At 37.0% G+C, this 15,229-nt stretch overlaps 1 protein-coding gene across 1 annotated transcript; it reads left to right on the top strand.

The window, feature by feature from the left end:
- Positions 1–13,928: 13,928 nt before the first annotated feature.
- LOC106926003 (beta-2 adrenergic receptor) lies at positions 13,929–14,973 on the top strand. The gene has a single exon (XM_015000625.2). The coding sequence runs from the start codon at positions 13,929–13,931 to the stop codon at positions 14,961–14,963; it is 1,035 nt and encodes a 344-aa protein (XP_014856111.1). The 3' UTR covers positions 14,964–14,973.
- The last annotated feature ends 256 nt before the right edge of the window (positions 14,974–15,229 follow it).

Genomic DNA, 15,229 nt, shown 5'->3' with positions numbered 1-15,229 from the left:
TGGAATAAGAACCAGTTTTAATACCTGGTTTTAAACTCATTTAGTAATATAATCATGAGTCAAGGTGGAATTTCAGAAAATACCATCAGAACATTTCTCCATTTTGTCACATTTTAACACAGCAAAGATCTTTTTCTTTTTTCTTTCTTTTTTTTTGACTGTGTAATTTCTCTTATTAATGCTCTCACACAAATGCACATCAAACAGAATTTTATTGAAAACCTTAAATACATTTAAAATACATTAAAGCCTGTCATAACATGGCAAAAGGTGGAAATGCAAAAGCAAAATCAATAGCTTTTATAAATCACTGGTAAAGATTCAAAACCTTTACATAATGTTTATTATTTTCTCAGTCCAGAAGTTCAGTCACTCGGTTGTTTATATTCAGCCATAAATAGAAATAAACAGTAATGTGGAAAAAGAAAGGTGGACGGAGAGTTAGAGTCCTGGTTTCCATCCCACACACAGCTGACCAGTCATACCTTCAGGTGGGAGGAAATGACAAACTGGAAGCTTTCTGTGGATGTTTACAAACCAGATCCGTTGGCTAAAGGTGTGTAGGAGGAGATCCATTTGGTCTGCAGGTAAAGCTGGAGAAACAGTGGTTAAATAAATCAAAGTCTCTCTGTAAAAACTGAACCTTGTCTTTTTTTATGCTATCACTCGTGACATCGAGCAACAACAGAAGAAATTCATTGATGTTTTCCCTATTCCTCTGTTCCCAAAAGATACTATGGCTCATAATAACTATTATGGCTCAGAGATAAACTTTTTTATACCTTCCTCCCAGTCCAGAGACAGCCCTTCATGTTCTGTTTGGTCTCTTTTTTATTGTAGAGCCATGTCCCACATTATGCAAGTTAAACCTCCAGTGCTTTAGATGTTGTTCTGTTTTTTTGTTTTGTTTTTTCTGGCCTCTCAGATGAGAAGTTGTCACTTTCCAGACCAAGAAGTCAAAGGATTTTTTTTTCTCTTTTATTAATTTCTTTTGTTGGATGCATAATGTGTTCTCAAGAACGTTCAGTCTACTTCATGTTGTCAGGTTATTTTTAAGGGACTATTTTAAGTGATGATGCCTTGATGTGGCTGGCAAAGTTGAAACAAGGCACTTTAGTTTTTTGTTGTTATTTTTACAAATAATCAGGTTTCTCTGAATAGATTTCTCCTGAGATGATTTTTTTTTATTTCCTCAGGCTGATAACTTTCTTTTTTATTTTGAAAAAAAAAATAATAATAATAAAAAGCAAAAACAAAATAAACCTGAAAGAGGGGGATTAGATTTTTTCACAGGGCTTTACAGTGGATCTCCTCTTAGTCACAGTTTAATATTCCCATATTTTTCTGTGGACTGAAATTCCTAATTATTTGTGGAAAATTCACCTTTTCTGGATTTTGTAACAATTGAAAGTAATGTAGTTAGACGACTGTTTTAGAAAATGGGACTGTGTGCCTGGAGAATCCATAAAACCGAACATGTTTTAGACATAAAGCAGTTTGAGAAGCTGAAACACCAAGGTGCAGTGCCACTTGACGCATTGTTGGCTGGTGTTTATCATCCATTTTCCTTGGTGCTGAGTGGCTTGGAAGATGGATGTTAGCTTCTGCAGTGTTAAAAATATTGAAACTCTTTCAAATCTCAAATTTCAGCTATTTGCAGACAGGTGTAATTCCTAACCCCCACTATTATATCTTTTTACAAGCATTTCAGTATAATTCACCTTTTTTTCCCTTAAACTGTATATTTATTTTATTTACGTTTGAATGTTTGAATTGAGCTAAACCGCTCTGATTTTGAGGATTTTCATGCATACAAGTATGTGAATCCTGGCTTCAGTAGGTATCCCCATGACCTCTGATAAACAGAAACAAATCAGAATATCTTATCACTTGCACGCAGGTATGATGACGAAAGGCCAATTTTACAAACTTTATAAATATTCTGGCTCCTTAAACGTTGTTCCATCAAATAGCAGCCACAGGCCTGAACACGCAGCTGTTCTGCCCTGTTGGAATGCAAATAACTGATAATCTACTAAACAGCAAAATGTCTTAGAAAGATAAATTGTTTGCAGTTTATGCTTTCCTTGATTTGGGATGTCATTTAAAAGATGTGTTGACACAACAGGGAACTAGCGAGAGCCGTGAAGAGATCTAAAAAACCTCACAAATAAGAAAGCAAGGACTCTCTTTAAGATATGGTGCTACCCTGACAGGCTGTTTAAACACTTCTGCACAAATACAACTTTCAAGGACTTGGTCGCATCGTTTAATTCAGCTTGAACGTTTTCCGAGTTTTAATGTAAGATACACATGTTGTTCCTGCACAGATCAAAGTTCTGTCTGGGAAAGCAAACAAAATATCACTTCTACAGCTGTAACAGAATCATTTTTCATAGTGACTAAAAACTTTGCATAAGTCACATACATTATCTTTCTACCGTGAAACAGGCTGATTAGCTTTAACTGGCTGGTGCTTTTTGACCATTTTTCATATTTATCTTATTCACTTCCTGCCTGTTGTAATCTCTGGCACTGAAAAGCAAAATTAATCAACTCATTAACCTGTAATCCGTATCTCATGCCTGCAGTTGTGCACAGAACTACATTGTTTTCAAGCATGACTGATCAAAAAGGGTCAGCAGGAAATCCTTTGCATCTGAGCTAAAAGCATTTCAAAGCATTTTTCCTTGAATTTCAAGTGAGTGTATATAAAAAACATCCTTAGCTCTTTACACTTCACTCTTTCTTCTAAAGTTAAATGAGGTGATGGTGTTAGTATATTTCTGAAAATCTTGGGTTGTTTTTGTATAAAAGCCTTTTGACATATTTTGGTATGTAAAGCACACAAGTGGAGAGAAATCTTCCTTTTATTAAGGCGACACAAAGAGCACTTAAAGCAATGATGCAGGAAGAAAACATCAAACAATAAAGAGAGAGCAGCTATAAATAAACAAGCATAAATGTACAAATGGAGAAAACATGCATAAATAAACTTCACACAAAGAAACAAAATGGCAAGATGTAAGTAATTAAGCAACAAAGAAATAATCCAAACAGAAATCTAAACGACAAACCTAAAGCACACACATATCAAAACACTTTTTGCTCTGTGCAGAGGAGCATGCCACTGATCTTACAGGTTATAGATTAATCCTGTTGATGTGTTCTGGTTTTAAATGTGAGCTGTGAATCTGACTGATCACTAACAGGCATCTCATGAATTTTAGAATATTGTGCAGAAATAATTAATGTGATATAAAAAATATGCATGTGATTACGAAATCCTGATAGAGAACATTTTCAGAGGTGATCAATCATTTTCATCTCTCTCAAACGTTAGTGTTTTTTACCCTCAGCCATCCAAGGTTGCAGGGTAACACAATAAGCTAAATATTCAGTTTGCAAACTAAATATTAAGCTTTAATCTACATATTTATATTAGACTGAGGCAAATGCTAAATGAATATGTATTTAAAGCCCAGTATTTAGTTTGAGGTGAAATATTTAAATGTTTAGCTTCAAACTAGGTAAATATTTAGCTCAAAGCTAAGCTAAATAGTTAGCTTTGTAGTTTGTAAACTATTTTTATTTAGTTTGCAAGATCAATATCTAGCTTACAAACTAAATATGTAGTGTCATACTGTGACATTTATAGATAAATGAACAACATGGTGAAAATATGACTTTGAAAAATAAACCACCATTTTTTTGACTGTAACTTTACAAATGCCACCCATATTTAATAGCCGTAAGCCATAATCATCAAAATTAACTGATAAACTTGAAACTTAACTTAACTTGAAATAAACAATTGTGAATAATGAACAAACAAAAGATGAGTTTTACCTTTGACTTGATAATCTAATTAACTGAATGTTGCCGTAACAGGTTAGCTTCTTCTTCTTCCATAAATGACTGACAGTTTTCCTCAACTTTCAGGTGTTTGTGAATGCAGATGTTATTTTAAGGAACTAATTTCGCTGCCCATCACGACAGAAATGCCCTTGAGGGTATTTTCAAACAATTTCCAGCCAATCATTTTTAATCAGCCCTATTTCATGATTTACCACGAACCGCAGCTGGATAATTTTAGCATCACAACACTAATCTCAGCTCAACAAGGCATCACATCGAGCTGCTTTGTGTTGAAAATGAGGTGATTAAACTGTCAACAAGTCATATTCCATCACACCATCAGATCTGCATTTTCATGTAGGATAACCAGAGTGAGTCAACGTTTCAAATGCGGATAGCAAACTGTCTCTCCTTATAGTCTAAATGTTTCTTTTACAACATGTCTGTGTTCTGCAGAGCTGTGGCAGGAAAAACAGCGCAGGGAGGATGAAACACTGAAGCCCTCTTCTTAACCTAATAACCTCTTCATGTTAAGACCGCTGTAATGACATTCAAACTGACATTTCAGCTCAATGCGAGCATTAATAAGACCATTGTTATTTCAGTGTGTGCACTTGACTTTTAAATGAAACGTCTAATATTCTGTCAGAGCAGCGTTTCTTTGTGCGTGTATGAAGAGGCAGCCTGTTGGGAGAGATTATTTACCCTGAGCTTTTTGTGAGGAGGATCATATCACAGCAAACATCAGTTTCAATGCTGCAGAGGCAACAGAAGGAGAGAAAAATAGAGAATGCATTAGGTTTATAAAGCTGGGATTTTCTCCACTCTCGTTGGGGATTACAGCAACTCAAGTTGCTGTTTTTTTTTTTTTATAATTTCTTAGTGGAGTGTACATTGTCTGCTGTGTTGGAGATAATAAATGGGCTCTTGCTTTTGCAGGATATACAAAAAAGGTTTACTTTAAACTCAAACTCAGAAACTGTGATGCAAGTAAAGTTTTCAATTCAGCAGGTCAACATTTTTTAAGATATTCTTCAGAAAGAACTTGCCGAAATAGAATAAAGTTTATCTCATCATACTTGATTAGCCTAATTTACATCACATTGTTGTAACAGAAAATAATTCTGGAGAAAAGAGAATCATTTCACAGTTTTAGAGCTGGAGACTGTTTGTTAAAATGGGAGAGAAAATTACAGAGTTTAATTTTACCAAATTCACATTCTTTTAATATAAGCATTTTTATCACTTGCACAGTCTTATGCAACAGTCTCAACAAGTAGACTTTGCAGTGTGCAGCTGATGAAAGAGCAGCTCCATTTGCTGCTGAAAATGTATGACATTCAAAAACAGACATTGGAAAACTGAAAGGTCTGAGTTTGGATATAATCTCAAGTAAAAGACGAACAAGAAAAAAAAGGCGTCCAAAGAACATTGAGGGCATTCATAACAGATCTTAGCGGTAGCGCTCCAAATGTGAAATATAAAGAACTCACTGATACTTCATCTCAAAGATGAAATGAGCAAATTCAGCTACAGGAGTGATACAAAGCCAAAAGGAGAGAGACGAGCAGAAAAGGTGAATAAGAAAGTTTTGCAAACTGTTTGCAAAATGTGCTCAAAAATGACAAAATATTGCTAAAAACCAACTAAGCCATCAAAATATAAAAATGTGTTTATTTTGCAAAACTGTAATGGAAACAATTTTTTGCATTACATAAGTCACATGATCAGCAACAGGAAGATGATGGGAAGTAGTTGGAAGATTTTAACTTGATAACTTGTTCATATGTAATTTTAATTGTGTTTATTGTTTAATAAAAATACATCAACTCCAAACTTGTGTTTTTTCAACATTAAAGGGATATTGACAAAGTTCTGCAAGCATTTCTAATAGAATTGCATATAGAGCAACACCTTCAAACTTGAACATGGATGCTAATTATTTCATTTCTACCAACTGAGATGCCAGAGTGATGATGGAAACACATTTAGAGGTAAAGCAGTCAACTAGCCAGAGATCAGAATCAGACATGTTTTCCTTGATCTGCACCCCGTATTCATCAACACATTAAAGCCAACATTTCACCATTTATTATTTAATAGAATCCATCTTGCGTTTAGGTGGGAATCCATGTGTATTAAGAGGTTTCTTGTCAAACAAGTTTCAGCTGCATTTAATTCAACTATTAGACGTTTCTCCTGTCTGATATAGACAAGAGGAATCATTTAGCCTCAGGGTATTTTGTAAAAATGACCCCCAGTCTGGGGGCCAAAAGGTCTAAAGGTGAGCAACAAAATGGGTGGTTTCCACTTCACTAATTGGACCCAGGAGGAATTTTATTCAGCATTCTTCACTCAATGCTGCATCTTTGTAATGGGTCAGCAAATGACCATGACACACAACATCCTAGATGTAAGATATGCAGGAATAGCTCAGTTTTAAGTGAGATATATGATGAATACTGAAATGCCTTCACAGAGTCACAGTTTATATCAAAGTCACTGAGTTCACTGAGAACAGTTTTACCAACAGCTTTAGGTGTTTTATAAATAATGCAGGACCTACAACTCTTGACTGTTTCTTCTGTCCTGATTTGTTTTGTAATAATGTGGACAGTGACGAAAGAGCCGAACTGAAAACAGAAGTTCTGATCCTCATCAATGGTCCTGGAGGTACAGATCCTAGAAATCACTTTTGGACATCAGGATGTGTTGTTTTTGAAATGTTTTAACCTGCTTCATGTTGTCAAATGGGCTTTTTCTGTTATTTCTTAATCCTGGCAGGACACAAATCTGGGTTTAGTTGGTGATGAAACTGAACACAAAAATGGTGTTTTTCACAGTTAATTCATAATTTAACAAGGAATGTTGCTTTAACAGGGATTATTGCTTTTCACAGTGAAGTTGGTTTTGACAGATTATTTTATATTAACAAAAACAATAATATTTATTTGATAATACAATTGATTAATGTTCAGAATCTTCCAATATGTCAAAAATAAAACATTTATTCAAACAAGTTTGTGCCACAATTTATCAACAGGGATGTAAATGGCAGCTGTTGGTGAAACAAAGGCTGCCACAGCCAGATATTAGTTTTAGGAGGCTTTACTCATGTCCAGCTTGGTTTGAAAAGCTTTTATCCACTTCAATAAATTATATAATTATTTAAAAACTATGTTGTTTTTTGTGTTTACTGAACTTAACTTGGTGTTAGCTTTGTGACTCAATATTTAAGCTCGAGGAAAAGAAGCAAAAGCAACAAAAAATTGTATGGAAGTAAAAACTTTTTCATGCCTCTGTATGCATAATTACACTTTCCTCATGTTTTGTGTGAATATTTTTGAAAAGCATCACTCTTTTCCCTTCTACTTTACAGTTGTGCATTACCAAAATATCCCCAAAATACCTTGCACATAAAAGGAGAAAGTACAGTTGCATTGTCCTGCCATAACAGTTATGGCTCACCAGTTGATGTGTGTTGGATGCTCTCTGATGGAGCCAGGATGATGGCAGCTGATGAGCCCCGTAGGCTGCAGGATGGGCTAACTTGTTCTGGTCTAAAAGCTGCTAGACCAGCATCAATATGGGGAAGTCCAGTCTCCTTCGGCCACATACAGATGCAGGGTACACCACCCTGCAGAGGGAAGCTGTTGCCATGGGGAAAATGCTTGGTCTGTAATGTTTGGGTGGACGGCACGACAGCATGACATCACACATACATAAAGTTTCCCAAGAACATTCAATTTCAAGAAGGTAATCTTCATTCACTGAAACTTCCATAAATCTCAGAGCTGTAGTTGATAGTCTGGTGGTCTTATTGACTGTGTTTTTTCCATTTTAGCTGAGTTTCATGGAAATATACCAGCCTGGGGGGAATTACTTCACTTTCTTCAAACATGCATTAGGTTGATATTATGGTTCCTACATTTGTGCATAAAGATGAACAATGCTGTGATTTATAATGCTACTTTTGCTCATTCCTATAAGATATAGAGTAAATATTCATTACTTATGTCCTGTTTTTTATGCTCTGAGATAAGCAAACGTAAAATACAGGAGTAAAAGAAAGAAAGCCTGCAGCTTTGGATCCATTTGTTGCTCTTTTCTTTCTGCCTCCACATGCAGACTTTGAGCACTTCAATGCACATTGGTTAATGTTTAAGAGGCCAAATGTGTTTCACAGCATCGACGCTACGCAGTCAGCCTGAATGTCATCCACATCCACTGAGATTGTTCCTGAGGATTGCTTCAAACTGCACTTAGTGGCTTCAAGATGGGTAATCATTAAATTTTGGATATTTTAACTCAGGGAGAATATTTATATAAAATAAAAGTACAGTTCTGGTCAGATGTTCATATCCATTAATGAACACAATTTTTAGGGCAGAATTATAGTGAAACACCTCAATTATTTTCAAAAACTAGGACTTTTTATTTTCCCTTTTATTGGGGAAAATAAAAAGGACGACAACGGAATGAATATGGAGCTAAATTGGGGCCATAAAATGTATTAAAAAAAGATTTGAAATAAAAAAATTCTAATGTTGATAAAGAAATCTTAAATCTAAAAAGTAGTTTTAAGCTTATTATTATTATTATTATTATTATTATTATTATTATTATTATTATTATTATTATTATTATTATTATTATTATTATTATTATTATTATTATTATTATTATTATTTCACTATTTAGAAATGATGCTTAGCAGCCCTGAACAGGAGCACCTAGTTTACATACTTTAGAACATTAGATTAGTTTTCTTTCCTCTTTATTTCTTTCCATTGGTTTGTTATTTTGTTTGTATTTCCTTTTAACTCATGTTAAGCACTTTGAATTCCCTTGTTAACAGATATGACAAAACCTTAAAGAAAGCAATCAACCCTCCTAAATGGTCAAAATGAAAAGCACAAATTAAATCTAAAATGTTATGTTAAAAGCATAACATTTGACAGATTATGACATAATTAAATGGGGGCATGCTTTAAAAGTAATGGTTACTATAAAGATAAAAAAAAGTCTAAATTTTAAGCCTGTGATGTAAGAAATGAAATTGGAGTTAATCTGGGTATTAAGAACTAAATTTCAAAACTCAAAAATGTATTCTAATAAAGATGTCCACAAATTCAAAGCAAATTTGCAAGGGATTCACAAAGGAAACAAAACACACTATGCATGATGTCATGTGTATCCTGCTTGATGGTTTGGATCACTGCAACTCTTTATCATTTACTCTCACTATTTAACATTAAAACAATGTATTCAAGATAGAATTTGTGCACTTAATTGTCAGTGTTACACAAATACAACAAAGCCTGGTTGTGACTTTGACTTTTGTCTATGTTCAGCTAATGAGGGAGGAAGAGTGGAAACAAGCCTGCAGAAAATCAATAATATTGAACGGAGCAGCAGACAGGTAAACTAGAAGGGTAAAATAAAGACTTCAAAAGTTGTTTTCAGCTTCTACAGAACCACAAATCTGTTCACAGACAAAAAATAATAATTCTTGCAACAAACTGCTGAAACTGTGAAGAGTGAAAAGATATTAAGACAAGTTTCCTGCCGATGCTCATCTGAGTAAAGCTCTTATAACAAACTCACTTTCCTGTGATGTAATGCCTCAGCTGCTGGCGGTCACTCCTGGATTAAAGATTACCCGCAGCACACACAAAGAACTGCAGGATTACGATCTTGTCAAATTATGTCCGATGCAGTACTGAAGCTAAATCTCCAGATAAATGCTGCCACTATAAAACGCAGGTGCTGTTTACTGCAAACAGCCCAGTCAAAGGAGTTTTAGAGGTGGAAGATTAAAGCTTGCTTCCAGGGATATGAGAGTGAGAACGAAAAGCCTCCAGAGATTAAAGAGCTGCAGTGAGAAGGTGTCGTACTGGACTGAAGGACGTTAGCCCAGGTGTAACTACAGCATATGCAGCTAATACAACAAGAGACACATTTAGAGAGGGACTTAGTGCTGCAAGAAAATATAGAGTCATAACAGAAGTTTTTTGTGGTGTTGAAGATTTTAAGGGTTTCATAAAAAAACACACACAAATGTGTATGCATGCTATTATATTAAGATAATAATCAGAATATTATAAAGATATAATGTACCAAGGATTTAAAAGAAGATGATATACGTCTTGTTTTGAACCCTTTAACACTCACTATTTTTGCAGATCACCTGATATGTCCACATCTTTAAAATACTTGAATGCTGTTACTGAACTCAGTTATTTTGCAAGAAATTATATAGTTTTTAGTATCTTATGCAAGGAAATATATATCTAGTTAGATTACTATTCCATTTAAATTGCCAGTGGAATCAGGCAGGTGATCAGACATTGTTGACCTTAGAGTCCCACTTATTTCCCTTTAGGCATAAAGATGTGGCAGATAACTATTGTTTAAAACCTCAATCTGGACAATACAAATGAGAATTCATTTCACTGTATGTTTTTATGAAACAACTTACTTGTGAGTTTTATTTTTGTAATATTTTGAGACTAAATTACCAGCTATCAAAGAAATCATTACTTTTCTGAAGCTGAACATTTGGTCAGTTTTCCAAATTATAAATGGCACCAAATGTCTCAGCTGCACTTTGACCTCAAGATGAGGAAACAGAACTTATTTCAAACTTTGAGCCATTTTGATGGGGTCAGAGGTAATTTTTCATGCTACTGGGGAAGAGAAAACGTGCAGTAGTGAAGTACACGATCAAACACTGCATTTAATCCAAACGTGACCACTTTGGACACGTTTATAGAGAACATTTCCAACTCCTGGCTGAGACGGATCCATGCTGGTGTGCAGCAGGCGTCATTATGGGCGGTGGACTCCTCTGTCATCAGCATCCTCCTCAGCCAATGAATGACCCAGTGGAGGAGACACTTAACAGCGTCTCCAGCGCGCAGCGGATCAGAGCGCAGCGCCTGGCGCCACAGAAGCGGCTCCTCCAACTCTCCAACATCTGCAGCATCGGGAACGGGGCTGTTGGATCCGTTACTTGTTGATTTTGGCGCTAAGGACCGCGGCTGTGAAAAGAAAAAACTCCCTGATATGTGGATTTTTAACTAAAATGCAGCTCTGCTTAAACTACAGATGGTTTCTTCTGACACAATGAGAGGAAATTAAAACTGGAAGTGAGTACAGCTGATTGCAGAATCTGGATGAAAGCAACATAAAGGTTACAATAATGATGAAAATTAATAAAATAAAAACTTGCAAAGCCTGAAGGGAAGCCTTTTAGGGAGGATGTTATAAAAAACGCAGGGAGCCTTTGGATGTGCGCTTATGCGTGCGCCCTGGAGCGGGGATATCTCATGGATTTCCCTTTGTTAAGACCATTAAAGGATGGAACAGAAGGGGCTTCCAGATGACTGCGCGCTTTAGTGGAAATAGGCTTGGAGTAAAGCATCAAGAGAAATTCAGAATAATTAAAGATTAATCTTTTATCTTTTTGAAGTCACCATTTTTGCTAGATATAGGCGAAGTGTTTATCATGTAAGTAATTTTTGTGCTCTTTAAATCTGTTTTTCTAGATCTATTTGTGATTGAAGTGCGCTTGGAAACTCCGGATTATCTTGTATTGACCTTTATGAAGAGATGGAGGATCCTTTTTGCAAAAGAAAAACGACTAAAGCGTAAAAATGTCAGGTCCATGTAGACCAGGTTCAGTTCTGAACGCAGAGTCTCAATATTAAAGATTTTAAAATCACTTCTAATCTAAACAGAGTTTGATGGTTTCAGAGGGAGGACGTCGGGAAATCTGCTGGAGCGCAGATTAACGCGCGTCAGCTGGGTTTTGTTTACTATTACAGCTGTTGTTGTTGTTGCCCGGTGAGATTATTGCGTCACTACACCAGGTTTGTAGTACCATCCATCCATCCATCCATCCATCTGGCTGCAGTGCTCCTCACGTGAGCCACTGAAGCTGGATTCGCCAGTAACATAAAGCCACTCTAAAGCGGTCAGTTTTACCGTCAGCAGCGCATCCAATTCACATGCCAGTTCGCTGCTACTGCAACTCGAAATACTGACAACAATGGATGTTTTCCACATTAAGAATACCCATGAGATGTCATGTGCTTTGCAACTCAATAACAGGGTTAAGTTAAATGTATTTACCTGAAGTTTTGTGGCTCAGATTACATCTATTTTTAATTAAACTGGCAAGGCCATAGCGATAAACAAAGGCAAGTTAATTAAAATACATTACAGGAAAATAAAGGAAGAAAACTATCAGCAAGTACATAAAAATTAAACATTACTATGTAAATTAATTAAATAAGACTACATGATAAAACAAAAACTGCTGAAACTGGTTAACGTAGTCAGAATGGGTTTGTGTGTTTGCAGATCTCACTGGTTTTCTCATGCGCATTTTTATGCAAAGTATCTTCTCGTCTGTTTACTTTTCTTCTGTTATGGTGTTGCTTGTTGTGTCTGTGCAGTTATTTGACAGCTGCACTATATTTAACCTGAAGGCAACAGTACACAAATGTAAAATGTGTAAATAGCAAATGAAAGTACTGCCAGCAGTCCTCAGGTAGACAACCTAAACATGCATTTATTTAGATATTGGATGTACATCCAAAAAAGTACGTCCGACTTTAATTCTTGCACTTTCACTATTAAGCCACCAGGGGTCTCTGATGACGTTCACAGTCAGCAAGTGTCTGGTGTCAAGGCTTTGTTTATAGATTGCTGATCTGAGACATCTTAATGAGTCATATGACCCTGACAGGTGGTCAGATGACACCTAGTGGATGAACCGTGTAAAGTGTAGAGTTACAGATTAAGTGACGTGACAGTCATAACAAAGAAGGAAGAAAAGAAAGAGGCAATTATTGAGCTGTGTATGTTGCTAACGGTGACAATGCATCACAGTTATATTCTAACAAGGAAAATGAAACAATGCAGTGGCTGAAGGTCAGGTGTATAAAAATAGTGACATCTAGCTGCTCAACTTTGAAACTGCATCCAAACTACTGTGGAAGTGAAAAAATACACACTTGATGAAGCCCTGTGTGGCTCCTGATCTAAAATATATCTATGGATCCCAACATGACATTGAAAAGTCAATTTATTTCAAAAGTTTATTTCAAAAGTGAAAATATTTATATAGATTGATCATATACAAAGTAATTTCAATTGTTCTAAAATTTTAGATGATTGTTGTTCATAGATAATAAAAAGACAATGACATAAACACCTTTTTATCCAAACATATTGTGGACTACATAGAGAAGACCATATTGATTTGACAGTTGTCCAGAATATAGTTACGGACACCGTCCAGGACAGGAGTGTCCAAAGTGCAGCCTGCAGGACATTTTCGGCCCTTGGAGAGTTTTTTTGCGGCCCCTGACTTCAGTTAAAAATTAATGCAAATTTATTTTTGCACAAAAGGATGATTTAAATGAAGTTTTTCTCTTAATTAGGACTAAAAATGTATCCCAGATTAAAAATGTTTACAAAATACTGGCTAGAAAGACAAAATAATCGTCTTTAAATTACAGCTTCAACTACAGATTTAAAGCAGCAACAATCAGCCCTGCATTTGCAGGTGAAAGCAAAAGACCTGGCTATTTAACCTGTCATTCACAGGTTGTCATTCACAATGTACAGGGGTGTCAAACTCCAGTCCTCAAGGGCCGCTGTCCTGCAGTGTTTAGATGTGCCACAGGTAAAAAACAGTGGAATGAAATGGCTCAATTACCTCCTCCCTGTGTAGATCGGTTCTCCTGAGCCTTGCTAATGACCTAATTATTCTTTTCAGGTGTGGTGCAGCAGAGGCACATCTAAAAGTTGCAGGACAGCGGCCCAAATTTGGGTCCTCTCGTGAATGACAGGTTAAACCAAATAATGATGTGTATTACAATCTTCAGATACTTTGGAGCAGATTGATTAACTAACTTAGTGAACAATTATTTTCCCTTCCACTCAACTTCACCAGTGAAGACTGTAACCAGCATTATATTAATTCATCAGGCCTGAATCCTGTTTCTCTCTCTGATTACTTTAGGTTATGATGTGAATGTTCAGCCTCGCTTGCTTCAATGATTGAGACCGGCACGCCAACGATGCTGGATGGAGCGGAAGCAGCACACTGCACCGTATGCTGCTGTACTCGGGTTAACAAAATCCTCATGGTGCTCTTCATGGTGCTGCTGATATTTGCCACCTTGTTTGGGAACTTAGTGACTCTGGCTGTGGTGGTGGGGACCAAGCACTTCCACACATCGCAGGGCTACCTCAAGGCGTCCCTCGCGGTTGCTGACTTGGCTGTAGGGATTTTTGTAGTTCCTCTGTCTGTCTACGCTGAGGTCTATCTAATGGTTGCCGAATCTGCACCAGAATGGACTTCGTACAACTCGCAATCAGTGAGTTTTCATCCGTGCACCATCATCGGCCCGATCTTCGCTGGGTGCACCTTTGTCTCCATCACCACTATCTTCCTGTTGACAATTGAGCGGAGCATCGCAGTGCTGAGACCACTGCATAAGGACTCCTTTATTACCCGTAAAAGGACAACAATCCTCATCTTCCTCTCCTGGGTGGGGAGTTTCCTTCTGGCTGTGTCCCCCATGGTCTTCAGCAGTGAGATTGCGCTGGAGTATAACTCCTGCAGCAGGATGTGTAACTACGCCTTGGGGACCATTGGCGAGTTCCCCAGCCAGGCGTGGAACATCCTCCTCCTCTTTCCTGCATTTGACTTCACGCTTCTCGGTGGCACTGTTGTCATCAACATCATCTCTCTCTCCAGCATCAGGCAGCACTCTAAACACAGGAAAACCCTAGCAGAGACGGAAATCCAAACCACCAGTAATCCCACGTTTTCAGACATTAAAGCAGCAAAGACCATCGGGACTCTGACCGTGGCCTTCACCGCATCGTTCACCCCCATCGCTGTCTTTGTGGTTGGGAACGTTTTGGGGAACGAATGGTGCAACTTCTCCTTTTTTGCCTTCTGGATTTTGGCGACCAACAGTTGCTGGAATGTCATTATTTACAGTGTGAGGGATCAGAAGTTCAGACTTCGAGCACATAAACTTCTCATGCCTTCCCGCAGACAAAGCACAACAAAAACCTAAAACCTTACCGAAAGGTTTGAGCAGGTTGGTGTCTCTTAGATGTTAATGTGTTAAACCACATTGCGGGTTTCGTTCAGAGACACATTGCATCTGCATGTCTTGTGGGCAGCTGTAGTGAATTGGCTTGAGGTTGTTTATTTTTTACATAAATAAGGCCTGGCCTGTTTCTGGATCACATGGACTGGATGTAAATATTCCTCTCTGCAAGTGTTCATCTTGTTCTGTGTAATGTTAAATAGCTGAGGCTGGTCTCAGTTTGTGAACTG

Source organism: Poecilia mexicana, unplaced genomic scaffold (genome assembly GCF_051168715.1).
Source record: "Poecilia mexicana isolate PSO_F unplaced genomic scaffold, ASM5116871v1 scaffold_16, whole genome shotgun sequence".
NCBI lineage: Eukaryota > Metazoa > Chordata > Actinopteri > Cyprinodontiformes > Poeciliidae > Poecilia > Poecilia mexicana.
This window is presented reverse-complemented; position numbering and strand designations above follow the sequence as displayed.